Below are 22,867 nucleotides of genomic sequence, written 5' to 3'. Positions count from 1 at the left end.
GGCGGACTGTGGGCAGGTCTTTCCTTGGTTTCCCTGGCTTGGAGCAAGAAAATAATAACACTCTGCCTACAGTCCTGCCCCGAAACACAGGCATCTCATTAACTGAAAACATCCAACACTGATTACACAAGAACCACAAGATGGATTTTTTCATCCCAGGTCTCATTTTAATCAGTATAACAGTGGAAACCTGACAATGCATGTAGTTTACTTAGCAAAATCCTGCTGACAAGTTTGCTTTAATTGCTTTATTTTCAAAATTTGCAGCCATTCTTGCGCTAACACTTTTAGGCAGTCAGTTCTTGCAGGCACTGAAGCTGGCCACGATTAAATGCTAACAATGTGCTCCAGCGGTTGTGACCAGCTTCACAACAGTGCTTACAAGCTAAAAAAAGATCAGTACTGCACATGTTTGATCACCACAGCTAGGCCGCAGTGCTTTTTGGTCTTCTAGGCAAGAAGCTGTAAATGCAAGAAAAGAAACATGTCAATATCTCTAGAATGGCTGAAAATGTTACCAGCACTATCTGACAATACTAGTCTATGAAGATGAGAATAACCTTCTAAATTTGCCTATATTTGCCTAAGTTTCTGTCTGCCTTGGAGGCGCTGTCTACCTTTCGGAGAACTTTGTGTATTTACTTATTTTTACTTAAATGCTTGTATGTGGATATTAAAATAAATTTTCAATTGGGTTTCATTAAAAATTTGGAACAGTTTGGCTTTTACAGGCTTTCTCTTTCCTTGCATATTAAATTTTGATGTGGTCCATGATCAGAAATCAGCTGAGTAGTGATGGGTGAACACATGGATGTTCGGGTCTGGCGGGTTAGGCTGAACATCTAAAAAAGTTTGGTTCAGGTACAAGAACAGTACCCAAACTCAAACCCTATTCAGATGAATGGGGGCCCGATCATCAGTGTGACAGCGAGACAAACATGGTTCTATTCTTAGGATAGGTCATCAATGTCTGATCGGTGGGGGTGCGACATCTGGCAAATCTGCTGATCACCTGTTCCCGATGTCAGCAACAACCACAACTGCTCATCAATGTTAAAGTCCCAGTCAACCAATTAAAAAAAAAAGTTCCTAAAAGTTGACAACCCATTAACATCTAGTAAAATCCTTATGTCTAAGGCCTCTTTCACACATCAGTTTTTTGCCATCATTCACAATCCGTGTTTTTTTAGAAAAAAACGGATCCAGCAAATGTTGCTGCTGGATCCATTTTTTTCTCATAGACTTGTATTAGCAATTGTGACGGATGGCCTCACGTTTCATCCGTCAAACGGTTTGACGGATCCGTCGTAAAGTCTTTGTCCGTCGGGCGGAGACAACGGACCTAGTAACGTTTTTGTGTACGTCGAAAAGGCGGACAGCGACGGATCCTGCGCCGTCCGTCTTTGGCTATTATGGAAGCCTATGGGCTCAGGATCCGTTGCTGTCCGTCAAAAGACGGAATCCAGTGACGGATTCCGTTTTTTTAAACTGAGCATGCCTGGAAGAATTTCTATTCATTTAATTTAACCCATTTTTCCATTCATGGAAAATCTCTCTCTGTCCAGAATTCTGTTCCTTTAAATTCCTGCGGCAGCTGCTTTGACGGATCCGTCCAAAAAATGGATCCAGGGCATCTGCACAGGATCCGGAAACAGAACAGGGGCCAGAGTAAGTTTCACACATCAGGTTTTCGCCGTCATGCTAGATCCGTCGACTCTTGAAAAAAAGTGGATCCGTTGTAAATTGTGAAAAACTGATGCAACGGATCAGTTTTTTGCCGGATCCGACTAGCTGACTTCCGGGCATTAATTACTGGTCCAGGGCGGAGATAGAGAGAGATTTCACTCCACGTTTCATCCGTTTATGACTGGAACCATCGCTGTGCGTTTTTTCGCCGGACATAAAAAACGTTCCTCTGGACTTTTCTCCGATCGCCGGAAACGTTATTTTCTATGGATCATGCAAAAAACGGATGAAACATGTGGCCATCTGTCGCAATCCGGCACTAATACTACTCTATGAGAAAAATCGGATCCGGCGGAAAAAAAAAGGATCCGTTTTTTCAAAATTCGCCGGATTGTGCCTGACGGCGAAAACCTGATGTGTGAATGTAGCCTTACAGAACTAGTCAAACGCCTGAGATCTTAGTAAAATCAGGTGTAGCACCTCGTTACATATTTGATTTGTGGAGCTTGCTGAATTAATGCCGATGCATGTTTTATTAATACAGACATAATGAGAGGGTGATATACTGTAACTCTGCACCTCTCTAGGTCTGTACAGATACAAAGCCGTACAAAGCAGCTTACTTTTGCTACAGAAGGAGGTCATGAAGTAGGCATGGGTCACATTGACATGTCAATAAGTGCTCACAATGGAAGCTTTCATGGTACTGCAGTATACTCTATTTACCTCTTACCTGTCTTAATGATTTTTTTTACCATGTTATACCATTTTTATTTCTATAAGGTAAAGAATATTGGAAAACATCCATCTGAGCATGAGAAATCTCACTATCGTGATTAGCGAGTGATTTCACTGCTCATATAAACAAACGCTGTGCTGTAAATGTATCTTATCCTTTAATCTTTCTAGTGTTCTGATCCTATTGTTCAGCAATACACAAGCATACCTGGATTTTATTTATAACTCCCAGGGAGTCGTACCAGGTCTGCACAGCCCAGGGGAACTGGCGAGTAACAGTCATACGTAGAACAATGCAGAATGAAATGGTGGTGAAGATCTTTCGGATAGTAATCCCATGAGTTAGTAAATGTGGAAGAATGGAAAGAAACACCACAAAGAAGCCAGAGAAGAAGAAGGCTGAGCTGTTGAAATATCTCACATACGCAGCTTTTCTGGTGAGCTTCAGTTCCGTCCTGTGTAAAAAGCAAACCACCCTGTGAGTTTCAGGCTCAAAGTGATCAAAATCAAATGTATACAAATTCTGAAACTATTTTAGAGGGAATCTGTCAGCAGGTTTTTTCTTATTTAAGCTGAGAAAAGCATGCAGTAGGGGAAGAGTCCTTGATACCAGTGATGTGTCACTTACTGGGCTGCTTGTTGCAATATCAATAAAATCAGTGGTTTAGCAGAAAGAGTTTATCACTAGAGGACTAGTTGTCTCATGCCATGTTGTCCTCCTGCTGTGTTTAGTGTCACTAATTAGCAACTCTCTGCCTATGCAGTTTACACAGAAAGCTGCCTGTCATGGGGTTACCGCAATGGAGTGGAGCCAGAAGACCGCAGTGTCTGGTGGCTCCTACTCCACCGGTGAGAAGAAGCACTTCTCCAGTGTATTAAACGTGTTTATTTATTTATTCCAGCAGAACAGAGGTTAATCGGCCATGTTGGAAATTCCTGCATTCAGCTGTGCTTGGTTAGCCACTTTTTTTCCCTATAAAATCTGGCCTCGATTACCAAGTCCTTGTCTGAGTTAGCAATTGCTACAAGACATAGGAGTGGGAGAAGTTGGTTTTGAGAAGGAGTGCTGGAGGAGTTTATTAGTGACTCTTGTCTGGTTTGTACGCTTGCTAATGCCTTATCCTTCCCTGTTTTGCTTTCTTCCACTTCCCTACACACCCTGGTGAATACCTCTGTTATATGTGAGTGAATATTTTGTGTGTGGAGTTTTCAGTTTCCCCTTGTCTTTGTTACCCTGTCTGTCGAGTTGGTGTACTGAGTGCACAGTGGCGCCCCCGCTTCCCTGGGTGGGGGAAGGGAACAGACAAAGGGCTAATCTAGGAGATAGAGCAGGGCTGTCTTCGCCATCTGAAGTATCCTGGGGAACAGGGTGAGCTAGGGCGCCCCCTAGTGTTAGGGCAATTAAAGGAGCCCATGGTCCCAGGTCACTCATTAGTCGATTCATGACATTGCCATTCTGTTATACAGAGCTCAGCATTCAGAGAACTGGTAAATCTCCAGCAGATAAAAGTGATATCAAGACTGCACCAAGCAGCCCAGTAAGTGATACATCACTAGAATCAGGGTCTCTGTCCCTACATCGTGTTGTACTCAGATGGGGTTGTAAATACCTGGTGACAGATTCCATTTGATTATTGATTGTACAGTTCAGTGCTTTTTCTGGGTAACATTTTAGATGGGACAATGGCTTGTTTCTGATGATTAGCATGGAGCTTCTGGGTCTGTCTATAGGTACCATAATGTCATTGCCTTTTGAATTACTCCAACAGACTTACTGTAATGATAGCTATACTGGATAGAGACATATTAGATTATACAATTATTGATATTAACATTGAATTTTGTGGGGTATTAACAAAACCCTGTATGCAGTAACATTGGTACTTAGTAAAATACACTAATATCCAGAAAATGTGTCACATTGGGGTTGAAGTTGTTTGATACCATAGTAATCAGATATTTCAGCACAGCCTGATTCTAATATACGGTATGTACTGAGTAATGTATGGCCTCACACAATGTACTTACTGTCTAAGCAACAGAATAATCTTCTCCATTGCATCTTCCCAACAGTAGGCTTTTACGGACTGAATATTGTCAATAATTTCTGAAGTGATCACAAGTCGTTCATTGATCTTGCCGGCTCTTCTGTCTCTATAAGACATTAACATAAAGAATACATACTATATGTAATATATAATTCTGTAGGTAATGATCAAGGATTACTATATACAGCTCTGGCAAAAATGAAGAGACCACTGCAAAATGTTCAGTTTGTCTGATTTTTCTCTATATAGGTATATTTTTGAGTAAAATGTAAATTGTTCTTTTATTCTATAAACTTCTGACAACATGTCTCCAAACTTCCAATCAATAAATTTTGTATTTTTTTTTCTGACAAAGAAAAATGGCCAAAACTAAAAAAAAAATAACCCCATTGCTTTCAGACCTCAAATAATGCAAAGAAAACAAGTTCATAATCATTTAGAAACAACAATACTAATGTTGTAACTCAGGAAGAGTTCAGAAATCAATATTTTGTGGAATAACCAGGATTTTTAAATGCAGCTTTCATGCGTCTTGGCATGCTTTCCACCAGTCTTTCACACTGCTCCTGGCGCAAAAATGTAAGCAGTTCTTCTTTGTTTGATGGCTTGTGACTATCCATCATCCTCTTGATTACATTCCAGAGGTTTTCAATGGGGCTCAGGTCTGGAGATTGGGCTGCCCATGACAGGGTTTTGATGTGGTGGTCTCCTAATTTTTGCCAGAGCTGTATATCAATTATTATAAATGCACAGTATATAATATAGTATATCAGTATGATTATGTCGATGCAACAGATTGTTGACTTGACAGTGGTGGAGCCATACACCCGCTTAGTAACAGTAGTAATGCTTACTTTGGCAGCATGCCGGTGCTTGAGTTGAGTGATGCTGTACGTCACGTGTAACACATTTGTAAAACACTTCAGAATTTAAATAACACTATATTTCATTATTACAATAGAAAAAACCATAACATCTTACCTATACTTCATCATCCTTCGCCCCAACCATGCCTGAAACAAGGCCATAATAATAAGGAAGCCCAGACCACAGAAAACAGAAGCCTGCAGCAAGTCCCAAATGAGACCCAGTAAAAGGATCACCTGAAGTGGAGCGATCCACACAAAATGTGCCAAGGCCAGACCCTATGACAGAGGAATGAACACGGAGTAACAATATTACAAAGGTACAGACTCATCTAGTTTCATCTGCATGTAAGTCTGTATGAACAAGAGTGCAGGATATTGTGGTGGAATTTGGTTGCATGTCAATATGATTTTACTTATTGCAAATATGGTACCTTAAAGTTTAAAACTATGTTGATACATTAATGTAAGCCATGTTAACACTGCACTTAGTTTTGACTCAGGTGGGCATAGTGTCACAATCTGTATTCCAGACATTACATCTGGACGTTCATAGTTATATTGAAGACCCCTATGATGCTATAAATTTGCTAGTTTATTACAACTGCATTCCCAAGAAACTTGTTATTGCCTAAACCTGTGTAAATATATATGCAGTGTAGTGTAAGTGCAGTAATATAATCGCCGATCACCGTCTTTTGCCGATCAAAGTCTTCCACCGATCAGCGTCTTCCGCCGATCACAGTCTTCCACCGATCACTGTCTTCCACCGATCACCGTCTTCCACCAATCACCGTCTTCCACCGATCACCGTCTTCCACCAATCACCGTCTTCCACCTATCACTGTCTTCCACCGATCACTGTCTTCCACCGATCACCGTCTTCCACCAATCACCGTCTTCCACCAATCACCGTCTTCCACCAATCACCGTCTTCCACCAATCACCGTCTTCCACCAATCACTGTCTTCCACCAATCACTGTCTTCCACCGATCACCGTCTTCGTCAGATTGTAGATTGTAAGTTGTCACAAGCAGGATCGTTTTTTTTTGTATTAATTATTGTTATCGTTGTTACTTAGTGTAGATTGTAAGCTGTCACGAGCAGGGTTGTTTTATTTCTGTTTAATTATTGTATTATTGTTATCGTTGCTACTTAGGACTGTTGTGTTTGAAACTGTAAATATGTTGACACTATATAAATAACTATAAATATTAATATTAGAACACAGAGAAGCAGGATGGAGAGTTTCCAGCGTCGCCCCGATCCTCTTTTGGGTCATGTGACTGCTATTTTGACTCTCCAGATCTCTTTTACAATGTAAGCCTGTAGGGCCTCACAATAGTCATACATTGCAAAAGTGAGTTCCTGCTCAGATATAACCCCAGTGTGATCTGGAGAGTCGAAATAGCCTTCACATGACACATGGCTTGGGGCAGCGCTGGAAACTGGGGAAGGCTGCAGTCCTTGAGTGTATTACTGCACTTGCACTATCCTACATATATTTACACATGATTAGACAAGAACAAGTTTCATGGGAGTGCTGTTTTATATAGTAAAAACTCAGATCTGTGTATTCCAAGCCTAGGCGGGTGCAGAGTAGAATTTACAATGTCAACATAAGATCAGTGTTTCAATTAGCAGCGAATATAGATGCTAAGTGTGGCCAGGCTATAGCAAAGTGTCTCAAAATTCCACACAATGGTTTCATGCTGTACAAGCCACCCGATGCTCCTAAAAAGGTTCCTTTATTTTAATTTCATATTCACATAATATGTTCATTTACACTCGATATGAAGGTTATTCTGCAACATATTCTGCAATGTAGATACTGGAGGAGAGAAAATCGGTCTGATGTGGATTGAATTTGTCTCAGGAATTCACATACATGTGAAAGTCAATTTGATATTACTAAGGCTGTGTTTACATGCAAAAGCTTGAAAAGGTTGAATACAGTCCTACGGAACATCAGATTGTTGTATGCTCTGATCTCTGGCCTCTGCCAGTCTGTGGCTCCTGCTTGCTACACCCAGAAATGATGTGATTGAATGGCTTCAAAGAGGAGCCTGAAATCTCAGCGTGCCCCACACCCACAGTGTGCATGTGCCATGACATTATAAGCACTTTTAGGCCTCTTTCACACGTCCTTGTGATTCTTCTACTGGAAAAAATAGCACTGGTGAAATCCATGGTCCGTCTCTGTGTACCATCCGTATGTATGTGACATCTGTGTACAATCCGTGTGACATCCTTGTACTGTCCGTGTATCGTCAGTGTCACTCATATGGAATGAAATGCAGAATACAATTTAAAGAGTTTGGAGTATTAAAGATGTTCAAAGAGAGATAGAAATATGTCAGTGTGATTTCTAATCCGTGCTTATTTTTATACTAGATGGAGCTGCAAAGCCTGCCGCCATCGGCACGTCACCATCCTCCCGATGCAATAGCATTGGGCCTCCATCATAGTATACAGTATTTCCTCCTGTCCTCTCACCGTCTCCACTGCTCTCCGCTGCTTGCACCTCCGCACTCATTAGCTCCGAGATCAGCATCGCGGAGATCAGCATCTCCGGGATCCATCAGCCGCATCTGCTCTCATCCATGTGAGCGGTGATCAGCACTCTGTCCTGCCAACATGGCCGCTGCCGCTAGGATTGTTGGCGGGAGGAGTGAGGGGAGACGGGGGCTGTGGATAGGGGAGATGGGGGGCTGCGAAGAGGAGCGAGGGGAGCGACGGAGAGGAGTGAGGTGAGATGGGAGCGATGGAGAGGAGAGAGGGGAGCGATGGAGAGGAGCGGGATCAACAGAGAGGAGTAAGGACAAAAGAGAGGGGAGACGGGGAGCGACGGAGAGGAGCGAAGGGAGATGGGGGAGTGATGGACAGAAGGGAGGGGAGACGGGGAGCGATGGAAAGAAGGGAGGGGAGAAGGGGAGCGACAGACAGAAGAGAGGGGAGAGAGCGACGGACAGAGTGGTACCACCAGCGGGTGCCATATTGGAATACCCATCACTTGGGTATTCCAATATGGCGGTTGGCATACTTCTGGTGCAGCACGGTGGATTGTGGGATTTAAGGACGTCCAGACGGAAGTGGATGACAGACAATTTAAGGTAATTATATAAATAGATACTTGTATTTAAAAAAAAAACAGGTAAATAAATGAAAAAATAGCTTTGGGTCCCCCATAATTTTCATAACCAGCTGAGGAAAAGCCAACAGCTGGGGGCTGACTTTAATTTTCTGGGAAAGGAACAATAGCCATAAGGGTTCCCAGGCTATTAATAACAGCTTACAATTGATTGTTTAGTCTTTACTGGTTATTATAGGGGAGACCCTCCCCCCAAAAAAGTTGCCATAGATATTGATTCCCTTCCAGACTAAGTATATCAGCTCTTAACCACCCCAGAAAATTTAGCCGCTTAGCCTCGCTCTTCCCACTTACTTTTCTCTGTGTTTTCATTACATTTGACTTTGGGGTTAGTAATGGGGTGTCTTATAGATGCCTCTCCAGTACTAACTTGTGGGCTTGATGTCAGCGGCCATAATACAGCTGACATCAACCCCGCTATTACCCTACTTGCCACACCACCGAGGCAAGTGAGAAGAGCCAGGCCAAGGGCCAGAATTGGCATGTCTTATGGATGCGCCATTTCTGGGGCGGCTGAGGGCTGATGTTCTTAGTCTGGGATGGGGCCAATATTCGTGGCCCCTTTCTAGGCTACTAATATCAGCCCATAGCTGTCTTGTTTAGCCTTTGCTGGTTAGTAATTATACTGGGGATCCCATGTCATTTTGTGGGGAGTCTCCCCTATAATAACCAGTACTGGCTAAGCAAACAGCTGTGAACTGTTATTAATATCCTTGGAATCTTTTGGCTATTGGCTCCTTTCCAGAATATTAACATTAGCCCCCAGCGGGTGGCTTTCCCTCAGCTGCTTATGAACTGCAAGTCATTTTTATTTAATACACACGATACACAAAGGTCGCTGACTAAAACTATCACCATACTCGCCTTGTCTCGCTGATTGCAGGAAGACCAGGCAACAATGATGACAGTTGTAGTCAGCGTTTGACACAAATGGTGGCCACTGACTACAACTGTGATCAGACTTGCCTGGTCTCACTGATAGGGAGGATACCAGGTTAGGATGATGACATTTGAGTAAGGGAAAAATTAACTGTGAGAATTTTAATGCTGTCAATCAAGAGTGGCAGGCATATTGGTGCACCGACCCATTGGCCATGCCTAGGGTATACCAAAGTGCCCTCATTTGCAAATGGATTAAAAATGAATTTATCTTCAACTACACCATTAAAATTAATATTACTGGTTTAATCCTATTGGCGCAAAGTCCCCTATATAAATGTTTAAGTAACTGAATTTTAATTTTGGGGGTGACAGACTCCCTATAAAGATGGTAAAACTTTAATACAGACTGATTACATCTACATGTTACAATTCTAAAATCAGGCCACAAGGGAAAAAGTATAATGCAGTGAGTTTCACTAACAATCAAAGCCAATGGATTATCATTGTTTTCAGGTGTTTTAACAAGTTCCAATCCCCTTCTAGTCCTGGAAATTTGAGCCTCATGAATTGTACTTACTTGGGCACTGTCTAATAATAATAATAATAATAATAATAATAATTTTATTTATATAGCGCCAACATATTCCGCAGCGCTTTACTAATAGGTAATTATGATCTTAGAGACCATTGTTCCAACCAACATAACATTCTAGCATTGCAAGGAAAAACAGAAAGCAGGATTGCATGGGACACACTGTATACTAGATGGCACACTTATCTGACTTATAAAATATTCATTGGGTAATAGGTCCAGGACCAGCAGCACTCAAGGAAGTCAGGGAGATGCAGAAGCTTTGGATTTTGTCCTGTGTGGTTTCTCTTACACAGGTCAGTAGCACTAAGTCTAATCCACTGCATTGTAGATTGCATGTTCAAGTCTGTTTAAGACCAATAAATATTGTACAATAATTAGGTTTTAAAGGCGTTTTCCACTTTCATAAAAGTTGTAAATGATTGGATACTTGTAAAAAAAAACAAAGACATGCTCAGCCTCTCCCAGTCCAGCACTGTTCCCCACCATTGCTCTAGTCTCTTTATTTTGGCTGCGGTAGTGATTTCATGACTAGAGGTCACCTCACAGTAGTAGACAATCACTAAACTCAGTGGCTCTCCTGTGGTAGGTGACATGAGCCACGGAGTTCAGTGATCACTGATAGTGAGAAATCACTGGATTGGGGTAAGTTATTAAATAATTACTGATTTTGTTTTTTTTACCTATCCAATTGTTTTTAGATCAATTTCTAGAAGTGGTTTAAAAAATCTTTTTTTCTTTTAAATTGCATATTTTGAGAGAAAAAAAACTTAGAAACCGACTCATATTTATGATAGTATTTATGAGTTTGTAGCATTCTGTAATATTACATTATTTCATTACTTATGCCACAGAGTGAACATCACAGACATGTACAAAAACAATATCAGAATTGCTGTTTTTATTAATCTTGTTATTTTGCTTATACAAAAGTAGTAATACTTAAAACAAAAACTATATACGGTAAATCTGGTATTGAGATAATTGTATCGACTTGCAGAATAAAGCTAACATGTCATTTATATCGAATGTTGGGTGGTTTTTACATAAAACTAAATTGCTATTTTTTTTAGTTAATTCCACTTCCAAAAGGATGTCATTAAAAGTGATCTAAAAGTCAAGTGTTCCACAAAATGGTACCAATGAAAACCACAGCTTTTCACACAAAAAAGAAGCCCTTTCAGAGCTACATTGAGAACCAATGGCTCTCAGAATATGATGGCACAAAAATAAACCATTTTTTTTAAAACACTATTTATTGTACAAAAGTAAAAAACATAAATTAAACTATATAAATTTGTTATCAGTGTAATCATATTACACCCACAAAATAAAGTTAACACTTTATTTCTTCAGCACGTGAATTTAAAAAAAAAATTGCTGTTTTTGTCTCCCCATAAAGTTACTAAAAGTTAGTTAGTTCCATGAACTCCAGAATGGTGCAACTGACAAATGCAGCAAAAAAAATACGGAAAAGAATGATGGCTCTAGAAAAACAACAATTTGGGGTCATTAAGAATAGATCCTTTAAGGGGTTGATTAATAAATAAATAAAATCTGCTACCAATATTTTGAGTCTGTTGTTTGGAGTCACCCAAACCAAATAAATGGTACATTTACTGACAATATATAACCAATTACAAGTTAGAACAGTGAACCAATGTGTGCGAATAGACTTAAGTGGCTACCACCAACAAGATGGTTATCAGGCTGTAAGCATGGCACCACAATTAATAATATTGGACTGATCCTGGTTCCATTAATGCTAAGATCACAATTTTGCATTATTAAATGGCTGCAGTTTCACAGCGTTTTGCACTAACCAAAGCAAAAGACTTTACTTGTATGGGTTTACGGTAAGCGTTGCCACCAACCTGGAAGCCACATCCCTAAGGGTCAGGAAAACATGTGGCCACAATGTCATTGATTGGGATTTCTGCTAAGAACAAGCTCTTGTATCGTTTTTATGGCAATTATGGAAAGGGTTGAGCTCAGCTGCGCTTGTCTGTTTCCATAGTCTTGACTACTTGTGTCCACCACATAGAGAACCGCTATTGCCGTCTCTGCTCATCAGCGAAACAAAATAAATTACTGTAGCTGAAAAAATCCAATATGGAAGATTCACTTTGTATTTGTGACCGGGCACCTAACATTTCCGAAGCAAATTAGATTTTTGGTATCTCCCAACTGAAATGTTGAGCTAACATCAATATAATTGAATGTGTATGGGAGTTTAGGACTCTCCTTCCCAACTTCTGTCCTATAATGTTAATATGGATACTAAGGAACTCTACGTATTGAATGTGATAGTAAATTAACATATCCTGTAAATCAGGCCCAGATTGGAATCTGTCCAACCCAGAAGAATCCACATTGGCTGGTGCAGTCAGTGGGAGAAATGGGTCACCATGAAAGAAACTGGGCAGGGCCAATGTTGGAGACTTTTTTTGTGTTAATACAAGAATACTCATGGAACAGCAGGGGAAAAAAACTTACCCCTGCCTGATGGCTGGCAGATGCCACTCAGCGGTGACAAATGGGAGTCTGGATAGCTGATCCCTCCTATCTGATCTGATGGTGTCACAGGAAGTTGCCAGTTAGCAAGTGGCTAGCTGCACCATATTGGCCAGGAACCAGGAGTAAGGAGCAGGAGGCAGGACAACAAGGAAGAGAAACAGACAGAGCAAACTACAGAGAAAGAAGACAGGAGGAAAAGAGGAAAAAAGAAAGGAGTCAAAAAGTGTAATGTACAAAGGAGATGGAAGCATACAAAGACAGGAGTTGTGAGAGGTTCCGAAATATACAAGCAAACTGGAGGTGTGATGTGGCAGTGAGGGAGCAAACTCAGCAGACCTGACATGAAAGGCCACCAATTCATATACAACTATCTGGCCCCACCACCCTCTAGACCGCAAGCTCATTAATAAGAGATGTTTACACGATCACAATAAAAAAGCTGTGATCTCTGAAAAACTTTGGGAAAATTGCAGCAAAAAAATACAAAACAAAAATGCATTGTGTGAACATTCCCTTAGGTTGTATTTAAATGCTGTATTCATGTTGGGGCAACTTGGCAACATGTGAGCACAGCTGTATACCAGTCACACCCTAAGACCTTAATCAAACTGGGGAAAAAAATGTGTTTTTATAACAAACTGCCAGTGTTCCGTAGTGAAGACTGGTGATCCATGAGAAATTGCTGTAAAATTGTGTGCATTTCTTTGTGTGGTTTGAACTTGCGCTTTACAAACGGAGCCTCAATCACAAACTCTGCAATGAACCTAGAGAGTTCACTGGCGGGGTAAAATACAACTGTACCAAGGTGGATAGGGAAGTCTGGGCACAGATTCAGAGTGACACCCCAACAAGGAAAAAAATAAAATAAAACCACCACTACCAGACCTACTGCAGCAATGAGATTTCTTAGATCCACATGATCCACTTCAGCCAATCACTGGCCTCAATGCTTCTGACTGTACCTATGGCAAAAGACCGCACAGACCGATGATTTTCTGCAGCATTCAGGTGGAATGAACAATGGTGGTGCTGGAGAGGCACCTGCACTTATTTCTTTAATAGTTCTTTATGAGATCTTAAATAGTTCAGTGCTATTAGTTATATTATCTTCTTTGTAGTTCTTTAAAGTTGTCATTTTCTGAGCATATTAAGAATTTTAGCCTCCACCTGTATGTATGTTATACTTACCCTCCTCACCACTAGGCTTTTGTTCAGTTCCAAGAGCCACCCGCACTGGGCACTGATGTCATTTAGCTACATACTCTGGATGCTGTCGCCATTAGCAGCCAGAAAGCGGCAGCAGCTAGTACTACACATGGGTCCAGGACGGAGGAGAGTAAGTATCTGAGTCTGCTCTAAGGTCTAAATGGTGTTCATGGCCTGGGGTTAAAATTTATTTAGAGGTCTGCTCTGAGCTGTAATACTAATTTTTTTGTCTGGACTAGGGTCCGAAAGAAGTTGCCCACTATTTGGACAACTTCATGTCATACCACTCGCTTGGCCCCGATAAAATAATAAAGCCTATACTCGCCTCCCGTGCCAGCGCTGGTTCTGTGGTGTCAGCACTCATTCTCTCTGGCTCCCATGCTGTTGTTTTGACAGGTGACGCCGGCGCCCATCATCACTGGTGTCAGTGTCCCCGCCTTCAGAAAAATCGAACATGAAGAGGAAGTGAGAGATCAGCTGGAGCCCGGACTTCCTCTTCATGTTCGATTTGTCCGAAAGCAGAGATAGTGACACCAGTGCTGATTGGGTGCCGGCATCGCCTGTCACAACACAGCACTACAGCCATATGTGTTACAGAAAGTCTCTGTGCAGCCACAGCCTGACAACTTAGCATCACCTTCCTGACACCTCATCAAAAGGATATATCTATACAGAGGGTGATACACTTATGAATGTGATACTCATTATATGCAGCTTATGAATATGGATGACTACATGGCAGGAAGTTTACTAGTCCTCTAGTGATAATATTTTGCTGATAAAACTGTGATTTTATCAAATCTACAGCAAGCAACCCAGTAAGTGGCACATCACTGGAATCACTGTCTCTAGACATCATGCTTTTCTCAGTTTAGGTGGCAAAACCTGATGACAGATTCCCTCTAAAAGTTCTTTCTTGAATTAATGGTGCATTTCAATATTTCAAAGAGTGGTGAAGGGCAAGGCCCAATAATGCTAAAGCACTGCAGCATCCAGCATAATGTAGAGAGGGGGCAATACTGTATATGGGTTGGTGAGTTTTGTATGTCAGGGCAGTTCTTTCATTCCACTCTGGCCCTATTGTAAATATCTAAGGGCGGGCAGACACAACACCATGTTGGTCGAGTGGTTAAATTCTCCCAGACAGCATATTCATCATATAATGGCAGAACAAACTATTCCCACAATTCTTTACACAATAACAAATTAACAAACTAAAAGAACGTCATAAATCATGGACGGCTGGAGTAATGAATGAATTGCCGTTGTGAAACGCTACCAGTATTCTAGTCACTTAGAAAGTTGTAAACCATAAAAGCCATAATCCACCAGGCATCATCATGGCGGACTTTCCCAACATTACAGGTTCCGATACATGGCTGACATTTTTATTCTGGTTTATAAATTAGCATTGTGCGTCCAGTTTTACTCTTATCAGTTCATTAAAAAGCCGGTGTATGTCATTTACCATGATGTAAATTGGCAGCGACCTCTTCAATGACGTACTTGTGGAAGAGGAAACTGTAGATAAACTCCGTAAATATGTAGAATGCTCAACTGTGTTTGTTACTCATTTGACTCCAGTTGACAAGACATAATTTATACTCCAGATTAGCTCGTGGTCCTGGCTGCATGCCCACTTCTCCACAATGTCTTATATGGAACATATGCCATACTGCTTTCCAGTGTGCCGCACGGTTGATATAGCTGGCAGCAGTTTCCTACTTTGATGTTTCGTGATTTTTGTACAAATCAGAATGCAAGTGACTGAAGCATATTCTAGGCATATGTATAATCACAGGAGCAAGACGTGGTGCGATGTAAAAGATTTACACCCTTCTGATTTCTTCAATCTGCTTTGTAAAAATTGATATCAGTCAATCTATGACTGAAAAGGCAGAAACGATACAAAATGGAACACAAAAGGAAAAAATAGGCCCTGGGCAGTGCTTAGTTTAGAGGAGATTCCATACGGAGCCACTTTCTTTCTTTCCACCAGACTTTTTCAAAAACTAAAGAGGAAAAAACTTTCAAAACAGCGAGCAAAAGAAATTCAGAGTAGTTTTCCAATAGAAATTACTAGGAGTCTGTCAAGTGTTTAAGGCTATGTTCACACGCTGCATTTTTTTGCTGCTTTTTTTTAATGCAAATTTTAGGCTGTGTTTTACAGTACCAGCAAAAGCTATGTATGAGATTTTAGAAATCTCATGCACACACTGTTTTTTTTATTTCTCTGACCGAATTGGAAAACTGCAGCATGTCACTTAGTGTTTTTGCAAAGTTTTTTCACCCATAGAAAGCAATGAGTAGGTAAAGAAACACAGCAAAAAAAACACAAGTATCAGCTTTAGCTGTCTTTGGTGCAAAAACCTTAAGTAAGTTGCATCATGCTTTTTTGGGGGGTACTAATCTTTATCAGCATGCACAAGAGACAACAAAAACACAGCAAAAAAAAAACAATGCAAAAACAGCAGCAAAACCTTCTTTTTTAAAGCATCTTCTGTACTGCCGAGAGAGCAGGTTTTGCCTGCAGAGAACAACACAGCAAATACACAACGTGTGAAGATATCCTTGAAGCTAATTTTCAAGATTTTTTCGGTTGAACTGACTCAAAAAAGTCCTCAAAAATTCTGTGTGCACATAACCTGAGGTCTTTATTCATTACATAGTGGAATGTGTTGAGAACAATAAAACCTAAAAATGATCAACATAATCACAACTAATATCCCAGGGAGGTCTGGAGTTGGAATGATACTCAAAATCAAAGTGGAAAAATAAGTTACAGGCTGATCCAACTTAAGTGGAAATGCCTCAAGACAAGGAAATGATGCTCAGTAGTGTGTGTGGCCTCCACATGCCTGTATGACCTCCCTACAACACTTGGGCATGCTCCTGATGAGGCGGCGGATGGTCTCCTGAGGGATATTTTCCCAGACCTGGACCAAAGCATCCGCCAACTCCTGGATAGTCTGTGTTGCAACGTGACATTGGTGGATGGTGCGAGAAATGATGTCCCAGATGTGTTCAATCGGATGCAGGTCTGGGGAATGGGCGGGCCAGTCCATAGCTTCAATGCCTTCATCTTGCAGGAACTGCTGACACACTCCAGCCACATGATGTCTGGCACTGTCCTGCATTAGGAGGAACCCAGGGCCAACTGCACCAGCATATGGTCTCACAAGGGTTCTGAGGATCTCATCATGGTACCTAATGGCAGTTAGGCTACCTCTGGTGAGCACATGGAGGGCTGTGCGGCCCTCCAAAGAAATGCCACCCCACACCTTTACTTTCCCACTGCCAAACCGGTCATGCCGAAGGATGTTGCAGGCAGCAGATCGCTCTCCACGGCATCTCCAGACTCTGTCACGTCTGTTACATGTGCTCAGTGTGAACCTGCTTTCATCTGTGAAGAGCACAGGGCCCAAGTGGCGAATTTGCCAATCCTGGTGTTCTGTGGCAAATGCCAAGCGTCCTGCACGGTGGTGGGCTGTTAGCTCAACCCCCATCTGTGGACGTTGGGTACTCAGACCATCCTCATGGAGTCGGTTTCTAACCATTTGTGCAGACACATGCACATTTGTGGTCTGCTGGAGGTCATTTTGCTCCTCCTGTTCCTCCTTACAGAAAGGCTGAGCTAACCGGTCCTGCTGCTGGGTTCTTGCCCTCCTACGGCCCCCTCCACATCTCCTGGTGTACTGGCCTGCCTACTGTTAGTGCCTCCAGCCTCTGGACACTACGCTAACAGACACAGCAAACCTTCTTGCCACAGCTCGCATTGATGTGCCATCCCGGATGAGCTGCACTACCTGAGCCACTTGTGTGGGTTGTAGAGTCCGTCTCATGTTACCATGAGTGTGAAAGCATAATCAACATTCAAAAGTGACCAAAACATCAGCCAGAAAGCATTGGTACTGAGATGTGATCTGTGGTCCCCACCTGCAGAACCACTCCTTTATTGAGTGTGTCTTGATAATTGCCAATAATTTCCATCTGTTGCCTATTCCATTTGCACAACAGCATGTGAAATTGATTGTCAAACAGTGTTGCTTCCTAAGTGGACAGTTTGATTTCACAGAAGTTTGATTTGCTTGGAGTTATATTCTGTTGTTTAAATGTTTCCTTTATTTTTTGAGCAGTGTACTTCTCCTCTGATTGTTCCACTCCTGATTTTGGCTTACAAATACTGATATAAAATACTGACCAAATCCTCAACCTAAGAACATGGCCATCGGGTATGGTCATATGATTCCTGTGCAAGATCCTCATGCATTTTTGTGACTCTCACTAAGTAATGGCACAAGTTTATATGCACTTTGTTGATTTGAAAATTCACTGTAGTTTATTGTAGATTTTCTGTGTAGAATCATCACTAAAAATTGGTAAACAAATTTGAACAAACCCTTACATAGGATTACCTGTGCAAGAGATAGTAAAGGGTTATTTGAAGGAATTTTGGGAGGGTAAAGGTGCTTCTCACTATAATGTATTCTTTGAATTCATTCACATTTTGCCTCTGAGCCAGGTGACCTTGGTTGTCAAGTGATGTTGGATACACTTTCTCTTCTTTGTGATGTCACATAACATCATTTACAGAGTCTCACCATACTGATCACACTGACAAAACGCTATGCTATGTCATTTGTCATGTGGTGACTCAGTGTCAGATTGAAGAACATTGGGCCCACTAGAGGATTTGATTCTGAGGTCCCATGTTTCTTCCCTACTCAAGAGCTCGGGCCCACCAGAGGATTCTCCAGTTTGCTGGTGGGCCAGTCCAACATTGTGTGGGAAATGTGGCAAGAGATGACCAGGTTACTGCCAACATAGAAGCCACCTAGGGCAAGAGAAGTACAGAGGGAAGGCTTTCAGCAGATAAAGGGCATGGTGGTGCTTTTTTATTTATTGTAATTGTTATCCATTATTTTCCCAAAATAAAAAAAGACTGAATTGGAAAATATACAGGAGACAAAGCTCAAGGTTATGAAGAACAACAACAAAACACGCACACCTACAGTTGTTACCAAAATGTCAGATGGGAACATTTATTTTTTCAAGACTTTACTTCATATTGAGAAAGTTTTATGTAAGCAAAGAGGATATTGCATATCCCAAATTATGAGCTGAACAACAAGAGTCCGGTACTGAATGGGGTATTCTTCAGACCTCATGCACAGGTGCACATACTTCGCTGAAGTACCTCCATGTCTATACTACAGAACCATGCTAATTGGTGCATCATATGCCACCACATTACGTAGTAATTATTGGCATTCAATAAACTGCGGCATAATTTCCTTTCTGTCTGACTCATTCATAAGCAATAATTTATTTTAAAGCACTAAAACATTAAAATAAGTAATGAGTGGATTGCTTTGTGCAACCCTGTCCACGGTTCAGGTCAGTGCTTTCTGGCCGTAGACAGAGGCTGCACGAATTTCTTGAGCTTCCAGGTTACCAGCGTAGCGTGTGATTCATCAGCCTGGCATGACGTTATCTGTTCAGCGTGTGGTACATATAGATGACATCTTGACCAGTTAGCTAATCATAAACCTAGCCTAGGAATCTGGAGAATAAGGAAATTTGTGTAGCTGCTGTCCACAGCCAGAGCACTGACCTGGACCATGGGCCGGGGTTGCGTGAAGAAATCCGCTCATTAAAATCAATCATACTGAGCAGTAAATAAATCATAATATATATAACTTTTTTGTAAAATTTTGAAATTGCTCTTCGTATGACAATTGTTTTTAAGTACATCTGTTGTACAAAAGCAGAGTTACAAATATGCGGCTCCATGTAAAAAATGTGACAAAGCATTGTTTGTCACCAAATTGCTCCTTGATTGTTCGGAGAAGTTGCTCTTGAAGGATGTTTAGAACTCATTCTTAATTTATGGCAGTGTTCTTAGACAAAATTGTGAGTGTGCCCATGGATGGAAAGCAACCACACCTAAATAGTCTCAGGAGGCTTTGTTGTTGGCAATACACAGAACTCATGGTAGCAATCACCTTGCATTTTCTGGACAATCATTCTTCCAAAGGTCCAAAACAGTCTGACTGAGCATCATTAGAGATAATAACTTAGCAGGAAGTAAAGATATTGGACTAAAGTTATTTTCTATGATGAAGACCCCATGAGACTGTTTGGGACATGAATTTGGTGACTAAGCATGTGTTTTCCTGCATGATGGCACACCATGTCACAAGGCCAATGTGATAACTAAGTGGTTCTATGTACAACACATTGAAATTTTAGGTTTATGGTCAAGAAACTCCCCAAATCTTCATTCTATTGAGAACAAGTAGCCAAGCCACAAAAAAGTAGGTGAACAAACAAACACAGAAACCAAAATTTGCATCATTCTCAAAACCTTTCGCTGAGACTATATACTGAGTAGGTATGTGCAGCATAATCCAGGCTGCCACTGGGAAATACAAATAAAGAACCTGACTAATTTGCAGCACTGCAAGGTTTGTACGTAAAAGTGAATAGGAGAAAACTTTGACTTAAAAATTCAGTCTTATGTATGCCACATAAAAAGAGAGTAGGAGATTTTTTAATCAAGTGTTGTGGTCTGAGGAAAAAGGAACTGCAGAGAAGGAACCTAAGCCGAACATAGACTAGATATGAGGAGGCAAGGTCTGAAACATTCTAAAGAATCAAGCTTAGGGTATGTGCACACGTCAGGATTTCTTGCAGAAATTTTCCTGACAAAAACCGGACATTTCTGCCAGAAATCCGCATGCGTTTTTACCGCGATTTTACCGCGTTTTGACGCGTTTTTGTGCGTTTTTTCCCAAATGCATAGAATTGCGGGAAAAACGCAGAAAATCCGCAAAAATAATGAACATGCTCATTTTTTTACCGCAATGCGTTTTTTTCGCGGAAAAAACGCATCCATGTGCACAAAACATGCAGAATGCATTCTAAATTATAGAATGCATAATGTATGCGTTTTTAATGAGTTTTTATAGCGTTTTTAGCGTGAAAAAACGTGAAAAAAACTCAAAAAAACCTGAACGTGTGCACATAGCCTTAAAGCATGTCAAGAAACAAAAGATAAAGATAAGATTCTACACAAGACCAGGAATAAACAGTGTAAGCTCATATTGAATAACTGCAAACAATAGAAAATATGTTACATAGAAATAATATTTACTGCACTTAATCTTACCTCATCAAACTTGTTTAGGTTGTTTGAGAGAAGACTCACAAGCTGCCCAGTACTAATTTTATCTAAAACTTTGCTGGATAATTTTAATGTCTGCATAAAGAATAAAAATAATACATTTATATTGTTTTGCCAATCAAGGAGACTCCTTTACAGATATCATTGTGTGCTATATATTAGAGATGAGCGGATGATCAATCTACGGAGGGCCAGGTTTGAGTCGAATTTAATGAAAGTCAAACATTTTGAGATTCGATTCACGGTTAGCAAAAAAAGAAAAATCTCTGACAGCGGCATCTAACTCTTGCTTCCGGGAAGCGACCTGGAAATCCCACCCATCAGTAACCCCGATGGGTCGGCATGACAACCAGAGGCCTCTATGGTTGTCACAGTCGGTGGTCGGTACTCATAGCAAGAGAGCATTTCTGCTACATACAGACGATCTGATCATCGCCTGTATGTAGCAGAGTCGATCGGACAACTGCAGCTTCTAGTCTCCCATGGAAATTCTAGAAGCATGCAAAAAGTAAAAAAAAAAAGTTTTTAAAAATATTTAAAAAATAAAAAAAATAAAAGTTCAAATTATCCCCCCTTTCACCCCATTCAAAATAAAAACAAACAAACAAATAAACACATGTTTGGTATTGTCGTGTTCAGAATCACCCTATCTATCAAGCTATGAAAATAATTAATCCAATCGGTAACTGGCATAGAGAATAAAAAGTCAAAACCCCAGAATTACGTTTGCATTAAAATGGAATAACGGGCGATTAAAATATTGTATACACCAAAGTGATATAATCAAAAACTTCAGAGCAGCACGCAAAATATCAGCCCTCACACGGCCCCAGATCCTGAAAAATGGAGACGCTACGGGTCTCGGAAAATGACGCTATTTTTTTTATTAACAGATTTTGGATTTCTTTTTAACACGTAAATAAAAAAGAACTTAGACATGTTAGGTGTCTATGAACTCATAATGACCTGGATAATCATAATGGCAGGTCTACTTTAGCATTTGGTGAACATGGTAAAAAAACAGACAAAAAAACTGTTGTGGAATTGCACTTTTTTTGCAATTTCACCGTACTTGGAATTTTTTTTCCCATTTTCGAGTACACAATATGGTAATACCAATGATGTAGGTCAAAAGTAGAACTTGTCCTGCAAAAAACAAGCCTGCACATGGCCAAATTGACGGAAAAATAAAAAAGCTATGGCTGTGGGAAAAAGGGGAGCGAAAAACAGAAACTCAAAAACGAAAAAGGGCTCCATAATAAAAGGGTTAAGCTGCCATCAGTGTTTCGTTAGTGATGCAAGGTGTCACCCTAATGCAATGTGCATCACTCACATTGTTTTCTCAAAGAAAAGCTGCCAGCATGATGTGTAAAAAAACACTTTATATCATTAGTAGATTGCATCAAATACCTTTCGTTTCAGTAATAGGGGTAGCACATTTTACCTCATCAGTGACGGTCAATCATGATACTGCTCAAAATTATTCACGCCCACCACATAGTGATTACAGTGACTGGTCTGACATCACAGCAATGGCCTCGGAAATCCCAAGCTTGCACACTGTGCATCAGCTCCCCAGGCATGCGCACTGAATCTGGATGTACGTCCCCAGCTTGTTTTCACATGTGAGCATGCTCAGCGGCGGTCAGCGGGAAGACAGTGGCACGCATAGCATGCGCGTTCACAAACTACCATGTGGCCCCTGAGTCACAGCAGCTACGGAGCATACACATATGTGAAATCAAGCTGGGGACGTACCCAGCCTCAGTGCTCATGTTCGGGCACCTGATGGGCAGTACGCAAGCGCCTGACCTGACAGGTTCCCTTTAAGCTGTTATGGTCAACGTGGTTCTCTCTCCTATGGCGTGTCAGCTATTATGAACAGCAGGGCCCTTGTTCTGTTCTGTAGAGTAGAATGTAATTCTTTTTTAAGAACCTAAAGCCACCATGAAAAAGCATATAAACTAATTTTATTTAAAAATAGCAAACATAAT

At 41.0% G+C, this 22,867-nt stretch overlaps 1 protein-coding gene across 1 annotated transcript in view; it reads right to left on the bottom strand.

Moving 5' to 3' along the window:
• Nucleotides 1-22,867, bottom strand: part of CFTR (CF transmembrane conductance regulator) — a 268,329-nt gene that overhangs the window by 192,837 nt on the left and 52,625 nt on the right. The window contains exons 5-8 of the mRNA XM_069764852.1: nt 20,859-20,948; nt 5,454-5,617; nt 4,453-4,578; nt 2,633-2,879 (exon numbers count right to left, since the gene is read on the bottom strand). Of these exons, the coding sequence (XP_069620953.1) occupies nt 2,633-2,879; nt 4,453-4,578; nt 5,454-5,617; nt 20,859-20,948 (627 nt within the window). The remainder of the gene's footprint in view (nt 1-2,632; nt 2,880-4,452; nt 4,579-5,453; nt 5,618-20,858; nt 20,949-22,867) is intronic.

Source organism: Ranitomeya imitator, chromosome 4 (genome assembly GCF_032444005.1).
Source record: "Ranitomeya imitator isolate aRanImi1 chromosome 4, aRanImi1.pri, whole genome shotgun sequence".
Classification (NCBI taxonomy): Eukaryota; Metazoa; Chordata; class Amphibia; order Anura; family Dendrobatidae; genus Ranitomeya; species Ranitomeya imitator.
The sequence above is the reverse complement of the archived record's forward strand: the minus strand, read 5'-3'. Positions and strand labels throughout refer to the sequence as shown.